The sequence below is a fragment of the Camarhynchus parvulus genome, chromosome 5, assembly GCF_901933205.1.
Source record: "Camarhynchus parvulus chromosome 5, STF_HiC, whole genome shotgun sequence".
In the NCBI taxonomy this organism is placed as follows: domain Eukaryota; kingdom Metazoa; phylum Chordata; class Aves; order Passeriformes; family Thraupidae; genus Camarhynchus; species Camarhynchus parvulus.
This window is the reverse complement of record NC_044575.1, coordinates 17,978,764-18,003,143: the sequence shown is the minus strand read 5'-3', so window position 1 is coordinate 18,003,143 and position 24,380 is coordinate 17,978,764. Positions and strand designations below refer to the sequence as shown.

Here is a 24,380-nt window from a genome sequence, read left to right as displayed (position 1 = left end):
GGGAAAATTTTGTAGTTTTATTTCTTTCTTGTGTTTTTTGTGTCATGGGACAGGAGGCTGTTAGGCAGCTATTTCTGCTGTCACCCTTCTAATGCTGTAATGAAACTCTTCATCATGGCCTTTTAGAAGGAAGAATGAACACTTCAAGAGTAACTTCTAAGTTGTCCAATGCCTTGGGCCTGTGTGACTCAATACCTGCTTTTTTTCTATGTGCAAGTGCAGTTAAAGATCTTTGGCTGCAGCACCAAAGAATCTTGTCCTCACAGGAAGGGCTAATTCTTTGTCATAATGTTAGGATTTCTAGTCATCCATTATAAAATTTTTCTTCCGCTTGAAGAAAATATTGCTGAGTGTCCTTTCAACTGATTTATTGGCATGTCTCCAAAATGAGGTGGGGAAGAAGCACAAGGTGTAGGTAGCATGTTATGCAGTTTTCAGATAAGGATAAGGTGAGAGTGGTATGTCTCCTGTGGATTGATTGTTGTGGTGCTTTGGAAAAGGATTCGTAAAGGATATGGTAGGTATAAAGTGAGGAAGTGTAGATGTCGGTGCTGCAAGAGATGAAGTGAGGTTTTACTACTTAGACACACTTTTCTTTCATCTCACTTTTGCCTGTATTGTGGTACGAATAGCTCACTTTCTGTACTGTGATAAAATTAGTCTCTGCAGCCTCAGAAATTAACAGATGTGTGTTAAACTAAGCACAGGTCATGGTTTATTATGGGAGCTATTAAAGGATAGATATCCAGAATGGTGTACACTAAAATAGAGTTTAATGTTTGTCGGGTACAAGTGAAATTTCTAATTGATGGTTTCTCCTGGAAGCTGTAGCAGCCTCATGACTCAAACTGGTACAGTGCACAGGCTCTGAATGGTAAGGCTTTCTGTCAATTGCTTGGAGCTGCAGCTGCCTTGGTTTTCAGCATGTCCTACCAGATAGATTCTTCAAAGCTCTTAATATTGCCTTATCAACCTTAAAGCAGTATGAACTGTAATGCTACTTACCGTGCTTTGGTGCATATTGTATTTATCAATTTTTGTCTACCATGTATGTTGCATATGTATTTTGTTGTGTATTGTATGTGTTTAAAAGTACAGAACACCGAAGGTGTATGCCCAACAGTGTCTCATGTATACCTACTATGAAGGGCTATGTAACTAGACCCAGCAAAACTAGTGTAACAGCTCCAACTACCCTAACTTTCTAGATTTTTATAATAGTGTTTTCTCTTCAAATGAACATGCCGATCAAAAACCTGAACTCTAATTTCAGTCACAGTACAAAGTGATTTTTCAGACTGGTTGGAAGTCTGGTGGCACTTTTAATCAGCATATTTCACCTTGAAAAATCAAATTTCCTGTATCAGTGTTAGGGAAAATCCAAATATTAGTTGCCATTTAAAAAAAATAAATTAAAAAGTGGTAATTGTATGTGAAGAGGTGCAACATTTGTTAGAATGACATTATTTGCTGTGTCTGCATATGAAATCAGTGATGTAATGAAATGTGTGTGTCTGTCAGAGCACTATATTGGTCTCAAGCTATTATAATTTCTCTATTACAAGTTTTCTTTAGAGATAAGTACTGTGAAATGTGTTTGCTGGTTTTTGTCCGTTGAGCAGGTGCTCTCTTAAAATAATTTTAGCCTTTTCTGGTGTAAGAGTTTTGGAATAAAATTGTCTCCAAGTATGAAATTAGATTTCCAGATGAAAAGCTGAGCTTTCTCTTTCCCACCTGTTTCCAAAATTTTCTTGTCCTGAAGCACAACTGGATTTCATTGGCAGCCCACTGTGGTGCATCCCATGTACATCTAGTGGCTGTGATACAGATCCGTTTGCAGGGAGGTCTTTGTTGCTGGTAATACTCTGCAATTGTTAGTTGTTTTGTGCTGCCTAAAACTGTCTCCTCTAGCTGTGCTGACCCAGGAAGCTGAGAGGGAAAAGCTCCACATTCCAACAGTTTTGTTAGGAGACGTTTTCAGAATTTAGTAGTGAAATGACATCCTCTGTTTTATTCTATCTTGTCTGTTGGCTTATATATATTATCCTGTGTATTGGACCAGGATTACACTTTGACAGTAAAAGTTCCACTGGGTTGTTGGAAAATCCAGTCACTTCACTCGGCTTTCATGCTGAAATATGGTGGCAGTGTCAAAATCCTTCCATGAGTAGCCGAGAAGTTGCATGGCCTAGAATTTCAGCTTAGTGTGTGCTGCAACTGAAAAGTAGTGGTGGACAGAAAAGCTGCTTCTGTTTTCACTCTCCTGTGGAGCACAGGAGATGCTGCAATATCTGAAGCTAAGTTCTCTCTGGCTTTTTTGTTTCGTTGCTGGGGGTTTTTTTGGTAACACAAGCACTGGGTGTAACACTGGCATGCTTGCACAATTTGCTGTGTTCAAATCATGCTATAGACTACCTGAGATTGATTCATGCTTGAATTAACTCCCTGTAACATCAGTCCTATTACTGATGTTGAGCTGTAACTTTGGAAAATATTAGGCCATGATAAAAAGCATAATTATTATATTTAAAGATTACTGTAGTTATCTAGAAACCTTAGCTGAGTCACAGGCTTGATAATGATTGTGTTTTGAAGCACAATTTAGGTATGTTTTTAGTATCTACTGTGTAATATAGTAAAAGGTCAACTGGTAGATTTTAGTTTTTTAATCTTTCCAGAGGGGAATGTATGAAGAAAAGAAGTGCTAAGTAACTGTATTTATATTGAGATCAAGGTGTGCCCTACATAAACAGCAATATTGTCTGTGACAGGATGATAACTGGGAGGTCAGGAATGACCATGCCTATCTTGCTCTTCCACTGCCATGTTGTTTAACTTTTAGGAAGTTAGTTTCTGCCAAGGCCTTTTTTTACATGTGAAACTGTGATAAATGGGGTAGCTTCCCAAATCTAGTACAGTATAATTTACCAGTGAAAAGGACTGTGAGTTACATTACACATTTAGACTGTTATTTTTCTTCTGTTGAACCTAATAATTTGGTGTGTGTATTTTGTTTTTGCTTCTCTTCAGACCCTTGTAAAACTTTTCTCAGGGCGTAAACCCATGTTATACAGTTTCCAGACATCTTTACCACGATTGCCAGTTCCAGCTGTTAAAGACACAGTTAATAGGGTATGTACATTCACCAGTTTATTTTCTTCAGTAACACAGAAGCCATACCTAGATGCCTTTTGGGGTGTCTTTGCCATGCCTCATGAAAAACTGCATAGTGGTATTAATATGGTGTAAGAGATTCAAACTTCTGCATGGAAATGAAAATAAAGGCTGTGACAAATCAGTGAAACTGGTGACAGTTTGAAGCCAGTGTGATTCACACTGGATGACATAATGCCTGTTGTTGTAAGGCTGTGCCACAAAGTGGGATTTCCAGGGTGTTTGAAGCACATTTTTGTTATCCTCCCCAGTTGTGCAGTGTTATTAAATGTGTGTGTCATAACACAAAATCTTGTAGCAAAGTGGGTAAATATGGCACTATGTCACAGAAACTGAAGGTTTGATTTTTAGAGGAGAAAAAGAAAAATCTCTGTTTGCTACTGAAGAAGTAGCATACCTTACCCTTTGGAGTGGAAAATATTTAGAAAAGTTACCTCTTCCACTTGTGTTTTGCTCACAAATGTCTGAAGAAATATTTTTTGAAGTTTGCAGCAGATGTTTAGAAGAGCATATACTCTTATTTTAAGAACATGGTACTTGTAGCCTTATGGATTGAGAGTGGATAGTCTTTGTTTAATGTTAAATGCTTTATATAGGAATGGTGAGAAGCTATGTATTAGTTCCTGCACTAATCAGGAACACTGATTCTTTTCTTGTGTTCTAGTATCTGGAGTCAGTTCGACCACTTATGGATGATGAAAAGTTCAAAAGAATGGAGGGTCTTGCCAAAGATTTTGCTTTTAATTTGGGACCAAGGCTTCAGTGGTATTTGAAGCTAAAATCCTGGTGGGCCACCAATTATGTAAGTAGATAAATAGGAAGCTCAGTTGTTCAAATTACATTATTTGTTCCCTGATGTTCTTTTTGGCTTAAACTGCATTATTTCTTAAACGTAAAAGAAGGGAATTGAAACTGCTTAATATTTTTTTTAAGTGCATGTGACTTTGTGTGTAAATAGCTTGTGTGATTTGGTAAACAGTATGGTGAGCAAAGGTGAATGAAACTTGAAAAAATTAATCCTTACTTTGCATTTTGTTGTTCTGGAGAATTTTGCTGTTAGGATTGCTTTTGGGGTTTGTTTATTTGCTTGTTGAGCTTGATAACTCAATAATGGGCCTGGCTACCTGGGTAGTTTAGAAGAATGATTTAGAACAGTTTTTTTCATATAGAGCAACTGAGCCAAATATAAGAAAAATAAAGAACTGTATCAATTGAGTTGTTGAGCTGTCTTTTCTTTTTTCCTTTTTTTTCTTACCAAAACCAAAAAATCCTACCCTCAACATCATAGTGAGAACTGTAATGTTAATTCCTTCTTCATATATTGTCTAACATACCCAGGTAGCCTAACTTGTCCTGGCAAAGGCTATGAAGCATTCAGGAGATCTGATACATTTTAAATATGGAGAGATCATGCAAAGATCATGACTTCTTTGAAACCTTATCAGAGAGATATAGTTGAATTTGATTTAGTTCTCTCACCCTTTTCCCCCCTGTTTTCCCTAAGTCTGATAGAAATTAACAGGGTGGGGATTATTGTCTTTTTAAGTGCTAGCAGTTTCCTTCCCACTTCTGGGTGGAATGTTGTCTTGTGGAGCCATCAACAGACATAAACTGTGGAAATGATGAGATTTTACTGCTTTTGTTTTTCCTTCCTGCTGCAGGTTAGTGATTGGTGGGAAGAATACATCTACCTTAGGGGACGTGGACCAATCATGGTTAATAGCAACTATTTTGCAATGGTGGGTAAATAAATCCTATAAACATCTTATGTTGCATAGAAACTGTAACATTTCTGGCAGGCATCTTACTTCATGGTGTCTTTCTGCTTAGAAATCTATTGCCACTCAGGATATAACCTTTGTTTTTCTTTCTTCTGGTATAACCTGCAGCCAGTGTCTTCAGGTACCTTCAGGTATGCCACATACTGAAGTATGTGACACAAACACCTGTCTTAGCAGCCCTAGCACAGCTGCTGCTTTGGCAATCTCATGCAATAATGACTTAAGCAGTTTTGTCCTTACTGTAAAGAGTAATCTTCCAAAAGCTCCATGTAAAACTTCATGGGTAACACAGCTGAAGGAGGCATGTGCTCATGCTAGCAAATGTACATACAGGAAGTGAAATTGTAAAAGATTGAAAATAAAAAGGAAAAAAGAAATATTATGGTCTTGGATCAAGTTTTATGTAGCACTGTCTTTTCTACTCAAATGATTAATAATATTTAAGGAGATTGTGACTGCTGAAGATAAGTTTCATCAGCTCACTGCATTTGTAAACTTCATAAATTTTAAAGCCTTTTCTACATTGTTCAGAATAAACATTTAAGTATGTGGATGAGAAGTACTCTCAGGTTTGGTTTTTTTTTTTAATGTAGCCTGGTAATCATTAACTTATGATTCTTATCTACTTTACAGGACTTCCTTTCTTTACGTCCCACAACCCTGCAGGCAGCTAGAGCTGGTAATGTTATCCATGCCATCCTGCTCTATCGGAAAAAACTGGACAGACAAGAAATCAAACCAGTATGTATATCAGTTTAAATGGCTTTTGATGTTTTTCCAGCACAATCTGTGAGAAGCTGACCAGCTTTCAGAATGGGAGAGGAGAGGAATGTCTTATTGTTACAAATTTTTGTGGTCCAAATCATCTTGGCTATCACTTGAATTGCACATGAGCAGAAACTAGCAACTATCAAAAATACAGAATTGTATGGATACAATACAGGATGATTGGGATAAAGGTCTGGAGGCCACTTAACACCAAGAGTGGGCCAGCTTAATATGATGATAGCATCCTGTGTTGCACTAATTTCTAGGTAGCAAAAAGATAGGCAAATCCCATTTGAGTTTCTGTACTATCCAGTGCCTGTGTATTGTAGTAAACAGACTGTGGAAACAATTAAGTAGTTTTTTTCAAGATCATTGAAGGAATGTGGTTAATTGTATGGAACTACAAATCTGAGAAGTGTGAACTTTTGTTCCTACACAGCCATAAATAGCTTAAAAGAGTGAATTAATGCATGCTGCATGTGTTAAATTTTGCATTCAGACAACCCATGGAGAACTCTTTGGATTTCAGGTGCTAGGTAGCTTCAGTCTTCCCTCATGGAGGGTGAGTTTTTGGTAAAAGGGGAAAAAATAATGGTTCTGGAATGTCTATGGAGTATTCCACATGTAGTTTAAGGAAAGACCATGAACACGGAGGAAAAAATTCAACACTGCATCAATGTATTATGAATCTTACTCTTCTGAAGCCTTTGTTTAATGAGGTCTTGGGGGTTTTTCTTTACTTTTTAATTTTCTGATTGTATATGCAAAATTACATTTTAATGTGTGTTTGCTTCACAGATTCTTTTGATGGGATCCACTGTTCCGCTCTGCTCAGCTCAGTGGGAAAGGATGTTTAATACTTCCCGTATCCCGGGAGAGGAATCAGGTAAGCAGGGCCAGCCAAGGAGAATAAGCACCTTAATGGAATTCAGGGCTTGGTGTCTTTTCTAGTAAAAATCTGGTTTTCCAGATAAAGATCTGACTGGCACAAGTGTACATCAGTACTGTGTTCCAAGACTCAGGATGTCATGGACTGCTGTAGAGTTCCTAGATGTTTTTCATTTTAGGGAGATTTTGAAGCTTTTTTAGTGATTTTTCTCCTTTACTTAAATTTAAAAACCAACTTCAAGATAATATTGTCTGTCCTGTTTTTGAATTTATAAATAATCTTTATTTTTATTTTTCCAAGATCAAGATGATTTTTGAGGTCTTAATATTAAAAGTGGCTTTTTTTGTTGCCTTTTATTGTTTTTCTTAAGTTTCATCACTGTAAGTGGGGTCAGATAGCATCTAGAAGGACTTCCATTTGTAATCAGCAGTGGATGAAAACATTGCTATTCATTTCCTTGCTCTTTGAGAGCTTCACAGCCGATTTTAGTGGAGACTTGTGCTGGTATGTTTTTCTACAAAAGCTAAAGCTATATCTAGGCTTCTCTGATCATATCATATGCTGAAGAGCCTCTTAGAACTGATTTCACCTGTTTACCCAACAGTGCATCATTGTGGCAGCATCACAGTGAAACATGAGCAGGAGTTATTGTTTAGTCACCTCCGTTGGGAATGCACGTAGGGGCTGCCACTTGAAGACAGGATGGGTTTTTTTTGCTTTCTGTGAGTCCTGTAACTCACTCTGATGTTCCAAACTGCCTTCAAACTTGTTACTCCCACTCAACTACAGAATTCAAAACAAAGAGTTTCTAGGTAGATGCAGGGATCTGCCCACTCTTCCGCGCTGGAGGCTGACATCTGCTGTAAGAAGCTGGATAAGGGGGAGAAATGGCATTGGATAGTGGCTAAAGCCAGTAGGTGCGTGTGTCAGATAAGGACTTTGCTCTCAGTTCTGCTGCTGGCCTTTGCTAGATTGTTGAGGAATTTTTTTTCAAGCTATGCCTCAGACAGCTTTATCTGCAAACTGAAGGAAAGGACATCCCTGGTGTCATTACTCCATGTCATAACCAGTAGCTTAAATAGAGGAGCAGGTTTTTAAATCTCTCCTGGACAACTTTAGTCTATGAGCTACTCTTATTTAGAATGCTGCAGTACTTCAAGTACTGAGAGTGCAACCCTTGCCCCTTCCCTGTTGTCAATAAAATAAAAGGTATCAACAGTTTGCATTTAGCACTGGTTTTCCTTCAGTCTAAAATGAGTTTTGTACAGAAGTGTAGAAGTGGCTCGTTCTAACTGGCACCTGATTAAAATACATCCTGTATGTCTTAGGGGTTCTCCTCAGTTTCTCCTGTTTAAAGTCTTTCAAATTAAACTACAGACAATATAATAATTACTGTATTTTTCTCCTAGGCTTTTCACATTTCCTATTACACGTTTTCCATTTTGCTTTGTTTCTGTTTTTCTAAAGGAAAAACAATTATGTCATTCTGTATATGTCTAAGTGAGTTCCTAAAACATTTTTCACACATTCTCATGCGCAGCTTGACTCCTTGTTTCCTGATTTCAATTACTTTATGTATATTAAAGTTTCTAAAGAAAAAAAAAAAGGAAAAACTTGTTTTCCTATCAATTGGTGATAAAATCCTGATGAACATCGTATTGTCACTTGAGCAGCAGTTAAATAGTCATAATTTTTGACAAAACATGCTATGGAGTGAACGACTTCACCTGTGGTTTGATACAATGCCTTCATGACTAAATTTAGGCTTATCCCAGTTAAGCCAAGTAGATGGCAAAATGAGGGAAAAAATGCAGCGTAGTTTTCTGCTTCACATAACATTACACATTTTGGCCATATATGGAATATTCACTCTGCATCTGCCAAGACAAATGTAAACAAAAGCTGATGGTATAAATTCTGAGTTTCTTAAGACTCTGCATGAGTTGTCTAGGACCTGAGTGCAAATGATTTAAAAATACCTTTCCAGATACTCATCTAGCATGTTCTTCACCAGGCTAATCAGCTAGCTAGTGCTCATTTTTCAGATACAGGACTATAGATTTAGTGCTTGATAGTGGCCTGCAATGTAGAAATTGGCGGTGCTGTATATGGAAATGATTGTCAGTTCTGGGTATTTGACTGTTTCATGCGGGCGTCTTTGTGCTGAAATACCATGGGGTGCTGAAATAACTTGTAGTGCATGCAATAGGCATCTGATGTTATTTAGTGCATTGGTGTTTTGAGACTTCAGCTTTGAGCTTACCTAAGTGATTGCAATTCTAGATACCCTCCAGCATGTGAAAGACAGCAAACACATTGTTGTGTACCACAAGGGCCGTTACTTCAAAGTGTGGCTGTACCATGATGGCAGATTGTTGAGACCCCGAGAAATTGAACAGCAAATACAGAGAATTCTTGAGGATGATTCAGAACCTCAGCCTGGTGAAGAGAAACTTGCAGCTCTTACTGCAGGAGATAGGTATGGTGCTTACTACTTTTTAAATAAGTTTAGTACTTAGAAATCATTGCATAACATAATCATTGGATATTGGCTTTAGAATTTTAAAATAGTCTTCAGTCAGTTGTTTATACCTTGGTCACTGATTTTATATATTGATGATGTGTAACACTGCTTTAGTCATTTGTAATTGTGTGGAGTTAAAAAAAATTTGCAGTGGCAATCCTATATGGAGATTATTATTTTTACGGTTGTCTTCTTTCTTATAATAGACACTTTTGTTTAGTTTTAAATGAAGATGATCTATGCTGTAGGTATTGCATGTGCAGAAATGTTGAATTTCTGAGGATTAAGTTTTGCATGTGTGTGATGATGAGTTGAATTGGTTCCTAGGATTCCACTGTACAAGTATTGTCAGAGCTTTTCACAGCTCTCATCGTTTAAATGCAAAGAAAGTAGCTGTGTCAAATTCCACAGAAGTAGGAGGAATGTCTCATAGTGATTTTAACAGTAATCAAACATTGACAAATTTATGTAATCTGGCTATAAACCAATTTTTTTTTTTACAGAGTACCATGGGCTAAGGCTCGTCAGGCTTATTTTAGCCGTGGAAAGAACAAGCAGTCCTTAGATGCTATTGAGAAAGCAGCATTTTTTGTGACATTGGATGACATGGAGCAGGGGTACAAGAAGGAGGACCCAGTGAAGTCACTGAATGCATATGCAAAATCATTGATACATGGCAAATGTTATGACAGGTGCAGTATTCATGCTGTGGAAAATGCCTTCCTTTTTTTTTAGGATTTGCCTAATACATATGAATTAATGATGACTTTTAAGTTGATACATTCCACAGAATCACAGAAGGGTTTGGGTTAGTAGGGACCTTCATCTAATTCCGCCCCTCTTTGCAACAGAAAGGGACAACTTTCACTGCATCAGATTACTCAAAGCCCAGTACAACCTGACCTTGAACATTTGCAATGACAATGCATCCACAGCTTCTCTGGACAGTCTGTTCCAGTGTCTCACCAGCCCACCGTACAAAATATTTCTCCATTATAACACATCTAAATTTACTCTCTTTCAGTTTATATCTGTTGCCCCATATCCTGTCACTATGAGCCATGATAAAAGGTCTTTCTCAGCTTTTTTATAAGCTCTCTTTATGTATGGAAGGGTTGCAAGAAGGTGTTCCCAGAGCCTTTTGCAGACTGAAAAACAAGCCCAGCTCTTAGCCTTTTTTCATGGGACAGGTATTCCAGCACTCCTGCTATTTTCATGACTCTCCTCTGACCCAGCTAACAGTCCCATGTCCTTCTTGAGAACCCCAGAGCTGGACACAGCTCTCTAGGTGGGATCTCACCAGAGAGGAGTAGAGAGGCAGAATCCCCTCCCTCACTCTTCTGGCCATGCTGCTTCTTAAGCAGCCCAGGACAGGATTGGCTTTCTGGGCTGCCAGTGCACCTTGCCAGCTCATGATGAGCTTTTCATCCCCAAGTCCTTCTCAGCAGAGCTGCCAGATCCATTCATCCATCAGTCTGTTGAACTGGGCATTGTCTTGATCCCGGTGCAGGGCCCTGTGTTAACCTTGTTGAACTTCATGAGGTTCAAATTTCTGTCTATTTATTTAAGTGTTCTTATATAAAAAAGGGTAAGTTCTAAAGTGCATTTGAATGTGAATTTTAGAGAGACAGGAAGTTACAATACAAAAATGCTTTTGAAATGTACAAAACCATAAAGAAATCTTGGTTTCTTTTGTAGGTGGTTTGATAAGACATTCACTCTTATAATATTCAAAAATGGCAAAATGGGTCTGAATGCAGAGCACTCCTGGGCAGATGCTCCTATTGTTGGACACCTGTGGGAGGTAGGTGCTTGGCACAAAGAGCTAATGCAGAAGATAATGTGAAGGGGCTTGCAGGAGCCCTGAAGGTCAGCAGTGACTTTCAGTCCCTTGCATTCATGTTGCTGAGGAGTGACCTGGGGCCTATGGCTACAGCAACTGTAGAATTTGAAAAGGATCCCAAACCCTTGCTTAAGAAACTGCTATTTTATGAAGGACAGTATTTCAATGAGCTTAAATGTCCTCACAGAAAAGTGATACAGCTCCCCAGCTACCTTTTCTTTAATGTTTTAAATCCACAGATTATTGCCTCTTTGATATGGCATTGTACTTTTTGTATGTATATTCTCCTAAAGCTCATAAGGTTTCTCGTTCTATGAAACTCCCATGCTTACTTTTAAAATTTAAAAAATTTCAACGTTTTGTCTAAGCATTGTTTGCTAAGATGTAGACTGATATGCTGTTGACATTATCTCTTGTATTTATTTGCAATGAATGCAATAAATTCTGTTTGCTTTGCATTCATCATATGCTTAGTTTAATTCTTGACATCCTATTTGATTTTTTTCCTTTTTTTCATTTTGATGCTTAAACCTACAAACAGTTACATGACTCAAATAAATTAAAACTATTTTAAAAATGTTATTTAATTTTGATTTTTTATGTATTTGTGCAAATGGGTCTTGAGTCTAACTGGTCCCCCAAGTAATTTCTGAGTTTTGTTGTAGAAGTGTTTCCATGTGTATAAGAACAAAAAAAAGCCTCATTGCATTCTCCACCCAGGGAAGAAAGAAGGCCAGACTGATACGAGAGTGACATGACAATGCAGGGGAGACTATCTCAATGAAAGAGGGATAGTTTTTTTGCTTTTAAGGAATGATTTTATATGCTTAATTCATATATCTGTACTTAATATTAGTTGATCCATTTTCTGCTAAGAATTAAGGTTACTGAAACAAGATTTCATTTTCTAGAAAGTTGTCTGTTGTTAGCTCTTTACAGATTGTTTATTTTTAGAATTGAATGGATTAAGCTTTATTTCATAGTTGTCATGTTCTGACCAGTAAGTAAAATGAGAACATGAAGAGAAAATGAAATCAAAATAAGAGATTAGAAATAAATCATTGACAATCATCAAGCTTTTTCTTTCCATATTGAGCAGATTCAAATCTTTTGGTAGTTCTTTGTGTTTGTATGTGGGTTTGTTGTTTCTTGATTTTTTTCAACATTGAGGATGCTTGATATCTTACAAGACGGGGCTTTTTATGTCTGTTCAAGTTGTGCTGTTCATCTTGGAAACATTCTTCTTTCCCACCTAGGAGCTGTAGTGCTAGTAGAATAGCACTATGTAAAATAAACTGCAATTTTGAAAGGGATACAAATCTTAAAAATAATTGAGTTCTTGCAGGATTTGCACGTACTGTGAAATAAATTTCTTCTTGATGAATAAGTTTTGACAAATAACAAACTTGAAGAAATTCTCTAGAATCTAAATTGAACAAAGATGGTGAAGTCTGAGTTCAGTTTTTTGCTTCTACTTTGTTTGAGGTGGGTTTTGAATCAAAAAGGTTTTTATTAAATCAGTAACATTAAACAAAATGCACCAGTGTAATTGAATAAGTGTTTGGTGCACATCTGGTGTTCTTCTTGTAAAACTGGGGGCTGTTTACTTGCAGTTGTTTTCAGTATTTGAAAATGGATTGTGTATTTTATTTTGCTGTGTAGTGAAAATAGGTTATATTGCTTTCACAATGAAATCCTAATTCCATGGCAGTAAGTAATGTGTTGCAATTCTGAAGAAGTATCGTTCTTTGCAGAATGTGATGGCAACTGAGTATCTTGAACTGGGCTATTCAGTAGATGGACACTGCAGAGGAGATCCCAATCCCAATATTCCCATTCCTACCAAACTGCAATGGGAAATTCCAGAAGAAGTAAGTACAGAAGATTTAGTGGTATGAGGAAGAAATGTCTCTTTTCCCCAGTGGTCAAATAACTTATGTAATTATTGATAACCCTATAAATCAGTTCTAAGTTCCTTTTAGTGCTGTAGGTTGTGTACTTCATATGTAGTCATTACTCAGTTTGCTTAGAAAATCAGGGGGTTTTGATATCAATCTTTAAAAATTCTGACTGGGAAATGCCAGCATTTTACTAGAAGCTTTCTTGGTTGGCAATATGTCAAAAATAAATGGCCACCTCTTTAAAATAGTGACTGTATTAAAATAAACATTTACTTGCTGAGGTTTCATTACTGCTGTCACAACAAATACTCTTGTCTAATAGTTCCTTTAGAATAGCTGGGTTTTTTTGTGTTCATAGTTCATGTAATAAGATTTGATTTTTCTAAGTTGGTTGGGTTTTTTGGGTTTTTTTGCCTGAGTTTCTAGAAAAACTGCCACCACCTATTTGGATTTTAATTTTGAATAAAAAGCTAACGGCTGGTGATTTATTTAATTAAGCATGTATGGGAGCTTGGAAGGCACACTGCTAATGCCATTCTGTAACTGTAGGCCATTCTTTTATATTCTCCTGATCTGAACAGTTTTCATGCTGGTGGGTTTTATGAGTTATTTTTGGATGTGTAATGGCTTAAAACATTTTTATTACCTTTTTGAATTTTAAGTCTCTAGCAAAGATAGCTTCTTTTCTTTCTCTAAAGGGAAATTATTTCGGTAATGATGTTCCTGGCATGCATAAAGGCAAGCATTTCCTGTTTAACATTTAAAAATACTTGTTCTTTTTCAATAGTTCGCTCAAATACCATGAATGCATGTTCGTATACATACAGGTGTGTGTTTGTTTGTTTATTTAAGTGCCAAGAAGTGATTGAGAAGTCTCTGAGCACTGCTGTAGCTCTAGCAGATGATGTGGACTTCTGTTCATTTTGTTTTGATACTTTTGGGAAAGGACTAATAAAGAAAGTGAAAACCAGCCCTGATGCCTTTGTGCAGCTTGCCCTGCAGCTCGCTCACTACCGGGTAAGAACAGAGTGTTTCTGCCCTACAGAGCCTCCTTAGGCTGGGTGTAACGTGTGTGTGACTAAACATGGGACTGTGTAGGGTAATCTTGCACTCTTGTACAAGGTTCTTAAAGACATTCAATGCAAATTGATTCCAACCCCAAGCAGGTTACTAGCTGGAAATCAATTCTACAATGGTTCACATACTGATACATTTTTGAAATTTCCTCTTCTGCTTAGTTGGTCCATCCCTAGGCATTTTGGACTAGGAAGAAGATATGAAACTTCTAGTAGCTGTGTTCATAAACACATAAGCAATGTCAAGCTTACCTTTTAGATTAGAGTCACACAGGATGCAGTAGTCATGGACACTCCCTAAGAGAATTTACAGAAATGCCTACATGTATTTTCTTCTGTTGGTTCTTTCCTGTAATGTGCTGTCAGAAAAGACCAGTGTAGCAACATTCAGCTTCTCTTTTAAACTGAAGAGGGTTGAGTATGTAATGCAGAGAGTAGTCCTTGCTAGTCTCGTTGTTCTGTTTGTGTTTATCAAATCTTGCTACTAATCTTACTTTTGCCTTTATTATCTCCGGGTAAGGGGGCTAATGGTGAGCTACTGAAAACTCAAATGTTGAGTTTAATTTCTGGAGTGATTCATAGCGTGTGTGCTTAGCTTGGACTGTTACTTAAGAAAGATGGCCCAAGTCTATCTAAACCTTTTAAATTCTTATTTTTCCCTTTTTCAAGGATATGGGAAAGTTTTCTCTAACATATGAAGCATCCATGACACGCCTGTTCCGAGAGGGCAGGACCGAAACGGTTCGCTCGTGCACGGTGGAGTCCTGTCGTTTTGTCCGAGCCATGGAAGACCCCACTGAAAGTGTAAGTTCATGGTGTTGGTGCCCTATACAGTTGGGAGAGTGGGTTTAGATTGGGTATTAGGAATAAATTCTTCACTGTGAGGGTGATGAGGCACTGGGACAGGTTGCTCAGAGAAGCTGTGGATGCCCCGTCCCTGGCAGTGTTCAAGGCCAGGCTGGATGGAGCTCTGAGCAACCTGGTCTAGTGGAAGATGTCCCTGCCCATGGCAGGGAGGTTGGAATGAGATGATCTTAAAGGTCCCTTCCAACCCAGCCAACCTATGATTCTATGATAATTCATAAGACACATGAGTTACCACTAGACAACCATGTAAGTCCCCAAATAGATTTTAAGCATTTATAGTGGTACAGTTTTTTTTCAGAAGGAAGAGATGCTTAAGGTAATTGTCCATGTTTTCTGTCAATAAAGCAGAAATTCTGGACCATACCAAAAAAGAATGGCAGAACTTACCCAAATATACCTTATTTACTGCTTCTGAACTCCAGGAAACTGTGATTACATGTGAAATTTTTGTGACTTATAAAACTCAAACATAGATTTGTAGAACAACTAATCTCATACCAGTTAAGCTTTTCTTTCTGACAAGGAAGCAAGAATAATTCACAGGAAGGAAGTGGTTGCTCTTATATATTGATTTTGATGACCAGCATTTATGAACCTCTGTAACTTCAGTGTTGGCAGTTTGCCTTCTAAAATAGCTCTGGCAGTTTGTTTTCTTAAATCATGTTGGGATTTGCTTTCTATAACTCTTTAAGACCAGTATCTATAGAAGCTATAAATAATATAGTAAGCTTGAGCTACAATCATGTTTGATTGTAGGTTAGATAACACTTAAAATACAGATTAGTTTTCATTATGCAGTTTACAGCAGGTAACAGCAGACACTTGCTAATAGCTGAAATTAAATACCTGAGGTTGAAAAGCCAGGGGATACTATTTGAGATCAGTTGTCTTGTACTTGACCTTGAAGTGCTCAAGGCTTGAGAGTCATTGCTGTAACTTAGTTTCTCCACCTTCATCCCTAATGCAGTTCACTTAACTGAGTTTTTTTAATCTTTTATTACTTGTTAGAGGGAAAGTACGCTGAAGTTTTTCCGGCAGGCAGCTGACAAGCACCAGCACTTGTATCGCCTCGCCATGACGGGGGCGGGCATTGACCGCCACCTCTTCTGCCTCTACGTCGTGTCCAAGTACCTCGCTGTAGATTCTCCTTTCCTCAGGGAAGTAGGTGACCTTTACTGCTAACTCTTCATTACGTAATTAGTCCTTTGGTGAGTTAGTGTTTTGTGGTACCTGCTCAAGAGACTTGTGCAGCTGTGGTTTTCCTAAGAAAAAAGGTAAAATTGCAGCTAGTGCTGTTTAACATCTGCTGATAAATTGTTGATTAGTTTCATTTTCCTCTATGTGTGCATTTGTTGATAGACCTAAAAGAATGCTTTCAGTGAGCTTTTTAGCATAATACATATAACTTACAGTTGCAGGACATATATAGTCAGTATTCAAAAAAAATTTTTTGCTTTGTGTATTTTCAAGGGAGTACAGCAGAGGCTGTGTGTTTTCTCTGAGAATTTTCTTGTGAAACTGACATTCAATTCCTTTTAAGTTGCTAAGAGTTAAAGAAGCTGTATGTGGCGTTAATTTCATTGTATATTGCTCTGACAAATTATTAACTAAACTACATTTTAAGGCTGGATTTTATAAAAATAATTACACTGCACTTGTTCATTTTTTCTGGTTAATAAAAAATGTGTTCCACCTTGCCTCAAAATTAAGCTACTTACATTTGTCTGCTTGCTCTCTTAAATGTGGCTAAGTCAAGAACAAAACAACTTTCTACAGTTTCCACAAACTTTCAAGATGTGTTGTTAGAGATTTTACAAGCTTCTATCTTTATATAGGATCTTCCTGGGATTTGAATATGACTAATAATGGTCTTGTTAAAACAAGACCTTTTGTGTGTAAGTTACAAGGCTGTAGACCAAATAATCTTGTTTGAAGTAGCATTTCTACTGAAATTCTATTTTATTCTCTTTGAGGAATTGACATCACTTTCTCATTTGATAATGGTTTCCATATCAGGACAAGTTCAAAGTTTCATTTAAGCTTCTTGGTTTTCATTCCATTGAAATGGGAGTTAACCTTAATATTGCTTTATGAAATGTTTTCTTACAGTTTATAAAGCAATATTGCACTCATTATAACACTTACTATCCTGACTAGTTTTTGAGAAAGTTGCATGTTCTTAACCAGTGTTTTCTATTTGTGTTCATCTCTTTCATATCTAATACAGGTTTTGTCAGAACCTTGGAGACTCTCAACGAGTCAGACACCCCAGCAGCACATTGATCTGAAGAAGAACCCGGAGATGTTGTCCTCTGGTGGAGGGTTTGGACCGGTATGTTTCCTAAATACAAGTACCCACTAAAAAAGAGTTTTACATTCAAGACACCAGTCAAAAAATTTCAGCTCTGTAATCCCTCATTGTTGCATATCAGAGGTGCAGCTCATGCTTTTAAATGCATGTACTTAATACTTTCCCATGATGTGGCTGTGCTCAGAAAAGTCTGGATCACCCTTTTCTGGTATCCCACTACAAGAAGGGATTATTCTTAAGGAAATGCACAGTTATGAAATGAGGTACAGGGCTCCAAGGCTAAGAGAGCTTATGAAATTGGGGTTCTTACCACATTGCCTGTGCCCAGATCTTCTGTACATTAGACTGTTGTTACAGTGACAAATGCCTTATTACTTAAACTGGATTTTAAGATTGGGATTTGTAAAAGTACTTACACTTCACTTGTTCTTGTATTTCCTGCTTGATGAATAAGTGTGTTCATACATTGCTCCAGATTAAGCTGCTCACATTGTTCTGCTTGCCCTCCTAAGTGTGAATAATGGCCGGGTCAAGAATAGAGCCATGTTCTATGGCTTCTGTAGACTTTGAAGAAACCAGTGTATTGCAGATTTGACAAGCTGCTTATTTGCTGTGATAATTTATTGGTATTTGAGTGTGCCCATTGATGAGAATATTGATGTCAACAAGACCTCTTAAGCAGCCTTTATGGGGCTATTATAATAGATTAATCTGTTTTCAAAAAGCATTTCTATTGAAGGAACAGTGAGTGGTATCACAGGACTGCTCTTTGCCTCACAGAAATTAGGTGACAAGTCCCCAGTGTATTTTGGCTGGTTTGTCAAGCTGGAAGATGGGGAATGGGAGTTGGGGTGTGTTAAGTTTTTGATGTTTATTTACTCATGTTTCTGATTGAGCTTTCAGTAGTTTTTGAAGTTGGAATGAATTTGACTTGCAGTATCAAGGAGGCCTGGCTATGGATCATTTTTGAGATTCGGACTTCTTCAAGCCATTATGAAATCAGTATTCTGAATGCCCAAAAGGCAATAGAAAAGGGTTTTGGCTGCAGGAATTCTAACGCTGTTTTCCTTTGTTTTTGTTAACAAAAAACTGTGCGTTGGTTTGCTGGATTAGTCCAGAGACTCAGTACATCCGCTTTCTATGGATGTGATTTTTGTTGGTTTTGAAGGGTTTTTTTAAGCATTCAGTAGAGTTTATCTCTGTAGCACTAACAGTGAGAAGAGTGAGAAGACTGTCAGACTGCTTAGCAGCAGTGGCAGCAAGGACATGGAAGGTTGAGATCCTTTGAGTTAGGAAAGACAGGAAGAGGGGTGACATCAGGATAATCTGTGTTTACCAGGCATAGTTGGAATATAACATCAGACTGAAACTTGGCACAGTTAATGCTACTAATGTTGAAATTGGACCAGACCTCTGCTCATGATACAGGTGTTCAGAATCACGTTTGCTGTAGAGTCAGAAGAAAACTTGCATTTGGCAAGTTTTCATCATGCAAGGCTTTTACACTGTGTTTGTTTACATTTGCAGAATGACCCCAGGAGACTGATTGGTTAGGTATACGACTGAACTAATGTATTCCTTGCTGCTTAAGCATTGAAGCTGTATAGCTACTTAGGACCAGGACTTTCTACTGACTTTCTATTTCCAAAAAATACCTGAATAATTATTTTATTTCAAACTATTAAAGCTGGGAAATATTACAGACAAATATTCAGAAAGTGGTTATTCCATGCACTTCAGATGAGACTAGAACTATTCTTTAAGTGGAGCCAATCTTCAGAAATCATGCATTAAATATAGTGGTTGAAATTTTACTTGAGGAAATTGCAACTGATTTTAAAAACTGTAGCAACTTCTTAATTGTACATAAGTTGATTGAGAATGAAGGAGAAAGAAAAAGTTTAGAAGGTGGTTTTCTCTTCTTTCTTCCCCTAGGTGGCTGATGATGGTTATGGTGTTTCTTACATGATCTTGGGTGAAAATTTAATCAATTTCCATGTCTCCAGCAAAATATCTTGTTCTGAGACGGTAAGAGTCAGCCCTTTCCTATGGTTTAGCAAATCTGTTCTGCTGTGTGCTTATAGAACTGTCCTACTCATTGTCTAAAATATAAATAATGTGGTTTTTTCTTTCTTAATATATGCTGCTTTGTTGGAGTTTTTTGTCTCCAGTGGTATAAATTTAATAGCTTCATGAACCAAGGATACCATATTCTATTTCACTTATGCTTTCAAGCATAAAGAAAACAAGTGGCCCAGGATCATCTTTACACATGTGTAGTTCCCTGCAGCTCATGTGAAATGATCACGTGTCCCCTAAAGAGAAAGATGGGCATATCTTGGTTTTTCTTATTGCAGTTTTGGTTTGTCTCGGGCTGCAGCTGTAAAGACAGAATAAAATGTATGCTGTCTGTTTAAGCCTTCCTGGTTTAAATAATACTGTACAAAGCTGACCCATAAATTATAATCTGTGCTTAAGAAACATAACTAATCAAAAATTTATTAAAATAACACCCATTATTAAAGAGATAGTAGATGTCATATGTTGAATATGCTGCTGTTGTGGAGGACTGCTCTGAGTTCAATTCATCCTTCCCCTTTATATTTTTATGGCCTTACTGAATATGCTGAGTTCATTCAGGGTTACATAGCTGACCTAGTTTTCCTCTTTTTGACCTTAACTTGTCCAGGAGATCATGGTGCTTCTGGTTAATCATTAAAGATTAGGAAATACAACTTTGTTTTTTTCATGGTTGAAATTGTTCTTCAGATGCCTGTTAGCTTGTACTTTAAATTTCACTCTGTTCTTTTGACTCATCAATCAAGTCAAAGGTCCATACAGAAAAGGCAGCCATTTTGTGTGTGTGCCCTTGATATTAGTAAGGTCATTGTGGTCATTATAAGATCTTATAATGTAGCTAATAATTTACATTTGTAATCTTAATTTCTTTCTTGTACCATCCATCTAATGCTTAGAATAAACAGAACAAGTTCCTGTTTTGTTTACACTTAGAAAGTTGTTATTTTCATTTCCAATTCTTTTTTCAATGGCAAATGATTCAGCATTTCTGATAGGAACTCAAAAATAATTTTTCTGCTCTTTCAGTACTTCTTAGTCATTAGTCATCCACTCACTGAACACTCCTTTGTTTTCTGAAAATGAGCTTTTGCAAAATTTTGTAGGAAAAGGAATATCAAAACCCAAAAAAAGCAATATAAACCCCCAAATTTTAAAGTAGCAGAAAGCTATGCATTCATCTGATTTCGAGAGGATATGATCTCATTTCTGACTGTAGGAAAGTAAATGCATAATGAGGAACTCATTGGTCAGTACTAGCATAAACCTGGATTAATTTGTATAGCATTAAAAGTTCTATTATCAAAATCCCCATTGTGCAGTAAAATAGATGCCTGAATTCCAGAAGCTCCAAAACTACAAAATAGTAGAAAGTTTCTTCTTTTGCCTGAAAAATATCTGTTGATGGACAGTACAAGTATTTGGTTTTGGTTTTTGTTTGTTTGTTTTTAAAGGATTCTCATCGCTTTGGAAAGAACATTGAGAAGGCACTGGTTGACATCATGGCTTTATTTAACCTCAGTAAAAACTGTACCAAGTGACCTGCTTGCTTGATGCCAAGCAATCTCCTCTTGGTGGGATGAGGACTCTGCTGCTCAGTGAACAAGGTTTGTTGAAGAGTAGCTGGAGAAGAAGCTGAGTCAGCACCTTCTTGATCACCTATTAAAACCTTAGGCAGTATATTAAATGTGTCTTTTTTGTTGTGGTTTGTTTTGGGTTTTTTTTTTTGTTAGTAGTATGAAAGAGCTTATTTCAACAAAGGATTACTTCTAAAATCTTCTGTGTTTCTAGGGAGGAAGCATAGTATCAATGCATGAAGGCATGTATATTCTAACTTCTGCAGTTTTCTCTTAATTTGTGTACACTTTCTCTTTTTTTTTTAACTTTAAATTAGTTTACTTGTTTCCAGAATCAAAGGGATAAAACACACCGACTTATATACTAGAAAAAGTTAGATTTGCTACATATTAATAGCAGAATGTTCTTCAATGTATCTGCTGCTTTATGTAAATGAGTGACAAAACTTGAGGCCATTTGCCTTCCTTGGTTTCTTTTTAGAGGTATTTTCTGTAAACCATACCAAAAATCACTGCTATAACCCACCTAAACACACTAAGTTGAAGAAATGTTATGGTTTTTGAAAAGCAAAAAAAAAAATGAGACCCAGCCATTGGATAGTACAATGTGTCCCCTCATTAGCAGGTATCACATTTTTCTTACTGCTTGCAAGCCTGTTTGTGACGTTGATTTTATTTCTGTATAATAAATGGACCTGTGTACTTGTTCATGCAAGTGCCTTAGAAAAACAAAGATCCTTAGCCCAGGAAAAAGGCATATGCTGGGAAGTTGTTTCAGTGGTGAAAGAGGGAAGGTTGTAGTAATGCAGATCTGGTTTTCAAATTACAAATTAGGATGAAGTGGCATAAGCAGATGTGAATATGTTGCCAAATGGTGCAGTCAGGTTTAAAATTCTAGTGAAATGCTCCTATCTTAAATAGCAAAGGTGGATGCTTAGGAAGGGCAGGACTAACTTTGTTGGGGATTAACAGATATTCATGTGTTTGTTTTGGTGAGTGGAATTGGTGGTCACTCGGGTTTCTGGGCCCTGGGAAATGTTAATTGAGTTGAATGCAACCTGTTGGAAATCCTGCAAAGCAGGGCTGCCCGTGGGGCTGATGGATTGCAGTTTGCCTGGGAGGACACTGCTGCCTTGGCAGCCACCTGCATGAGAAGGGCAAACTGCTGAAGCCATGGGAAATAGCTCCAGAGTGGGAAAGTCATGGCCTTCTCAACCCCTCCTGGGAGATGCTCTCGGTCAAGCAGTTCCTGAAGGATACAGGTAGGGAGGGGAAGCTTTTTCACTCAAAAAGGAGCATGGTGTTTCCAAGTGCAGAAATAAAACAGCTGCTACCAAATGGAGTAACTTTTGCATGATGCTTCTCTTCCCTGGGCTTTATAGGTGTGGTACCTTTTTTACATCCTACAGTGCAGTAAAGTGTACTTGTTAGCACAATCATTTTTTTATTATTATTATTATTTTGTATAAGGTACATGATGGTTACTGATACAGTGAATGATGCTCCTGAGCTCTGCTGAGTTTAAAAGACCCTTGGGGTGGATATAAAACTTCTCATTAGACTTTGAATGTTTTCTGGCCAGTATCTCTAACTTTCTATGCCTCTTCATGCTTAATTTTACTCTGATCTAGCTGTTAAAACACCTGTGTATGTATGCTTGGGGTGGGAACCCTCAAAAATCCAAGATGCATACTTTAGCAACTGCATGCTTACATAAATGTGGGAATCCTGACAGGAACTGATCAAAGACACTCATTATTTGATTAGGTACAGTATGTGGGAAAGGACACTTGGAAATAAGCCTTACTGCATCTGGCAGGCCTGGCACTTACCAAGCTACTGCAACAATTTTATAGTGATCTATTTTTGGAGCTGCAGAAATAATGCACTGGGGGTTTTGGGGGTTGTTTTGGTGTTGGTTTTTTTTTTTTAATTGACCACTGACCAGTCTGTGTTTAAATTAACATATTAGCTTTTAGGATTTTCTTAAAAAAAAAGGTTTAGATTTGACTCTCAGGTCTTAAGTGTTTCTAGTCTAATTGTAGTTAGTGCAGTTTTGCATTCTTGGAGAGTAAGTATGATTGGCACAGAAAGCTGTTTTTTATTGTAAATGTTTCAAATGTTTTGTGGTGTTAAATGTATCTTTTTAAATTTTGGAATAGATATAGTTCCTGAACAGATAATATTTTATTTCTTTTTCTTTAAAATGTCAGCAGCATGTAAATAAAATTTGCTTTTTGGATGTAAATCTTAGAAATCCACAGTGAATGTAGGTTATTAATAAATAATTTAAATCTTGTTGTTGAATATTGTGTACATACAGTAAAACTGCTTGGGGTTTTTTTTGCTCAAAGCCATAGGAATGTAACTGAAATTACCTAGATTTGAATGAACCTTCTACTACAGTGTATTTTATTGTAAAGTTAAATGTTCATATTCCAGTAAAACTGCTAATTTGTTACTAAAGCCTTGAATCATTGATTCTCAATTAATTCTTTAGGAGATCAAACTTAGGGTTGAGGAGGTGGCTAAAAGCCAGGTTGGATGATAATAATTTTTTCTGTTTATGAAATGTCAGTGTGGAATTGGTGGAATATACCTTGAGTATTTTTCAAGTTTATTATATCAGCTATTTCATGGCAGAAGTTTGGAAAGCATGGAGTCCATTTACAGGGTACCATTGTTTGGGATTAATACTGTTCCCAGCTGAATATTCTTTTAAGGCTTGAGGCTTTTGAGAGACTAGGGAAGTGCGTGCCTGACCTTGAAAATCATGGTTCTAGTTCAGCCTTTGTACCAATTGTTTTCTCATGTGAAATGTATTAATTTAAAGTAGCAGGTTTTTTTTTATCTTGTTTAGTTACTTTACATTTGTTGTTGGTTATTTACGTCCAACACTTTGTCTCTATTTTCTACTTTCTTCTGTGACTTCAAAACATGAAATAAAATTTCACAACTACCACTATCTGGAACAATGTTTAATATCTTTTGTATCTTCTTCCCAGCTCCCTTGCTGTAGTCACTTGAAATTCAGGACTTGTGAATCCATTGCTGTTAAATCCAGTTAGGAACAGTAGCAGTGAACTGTTCAGTTTATTTTAGCAGCGATTTAAACAGGTCTTCTAGTTAATAGGGAATGTATTAATGAGCAGTTAAAACTATAAGGAATTAAATCTCCCCAAAGAAGCTGAACATGTGGATTCACCCTTGTCTTCCATCAAATTTTGTCCACTTTCTTTTTTCTGTTGTGATGCCACATTAAAATTTCAGTGTTCCAACTTCAAGCATTCTCCCTCCAGAAGGATCAGTCATACAGATAATAAAGATGTGATCAGGTGGAACAGTTGCTTTCTTGAAAGTTGAAGATAATTAAAGTTTGTTAGTCTCTGTACCAGAAGCTAAAAATTAAATTTAGGAAAATCTTTGTGACCAGCTCGCTTTCTTACAGTTTATCGCACTATATATGAATGTTTCCTTCCTTTGCCCTTTTTCTTGAAGGTATTAGAGCGAAATTCTGATCAGGTTAAAAATAATTGTATTGAAATAAAGCTGATTGCTTGTTTCTATGCTGCTTGCTTACCTTCCTCAACTGC

General features: G+C 37.1%; 1 protein-coding gene across 2 annotated transcripts in view; it reads left to right on the top strand.

The window, feature by feature from the left end:
* Nucleotides 1–23,752, top strand: part of LOC115904177 (carnitine O-palmitoyltransferase 1, liver isoform-like) — a 39,051-nt gene extending 15,299 nt beyond the window's left edge. For both annotated transcript variants that reach the window (XM_030949365.1, XM_030949366.1), the window contains exons 6-20: nt 3,031–3,132; nt 3,839–3,976; nt 4,836–4,913; nt 5,589–5,696; nt 6,522–6,609; nt 8,896–9,091; nt 9,640–9,828; nt 10,835–10,940; nt 12,734–12,850; nt 13,733–13,897; nt 14,626–14,760; nt 15,832–15,984; nt 17,051–17,155; nt 19,070–19,162; nt 20,665–23,752. In XM_030949365.1, the coding sequence (XP_030805225.1) occupies nt 3,031–3,132; nt 3,839–3,976; nt 4,836–4,913; nt 5,589–5,696; nt 6,522–6,609; nt 8,896–9,091; nt 9,640–9,828; nt 10,835–10,940; nt 12,734–12,850; nt 13,733–13,897; nt 14,626–14,760; nt 15,832–15,984; nt 17,051–17,155; nt 19,070–19,162; nt 20,665–20,751 (1,860 nt within the window). In that variant the 3' untranslated portion in view covers nt 20,752–23,752. The remainder of the gene's footprint in view (nt 1–3,030; nt 3,133–3,838; nt 3,977–4,835; nt 4,914–5,588; nt 5,697–6,521; nt 6,610–8,895; nt 9,092–9,639; nt 9,829–10,834; nt 10,941–12,733; nt 12,851–13,732; nt 13,898–14,625; nt 14,761–15,831; nt 15,985–17,050; nt 17,156–19,069; nt 19,163–20,664) is intronic.
* Nucleotides 23,753–24,380: the final 628 nt, after the last annotated feature.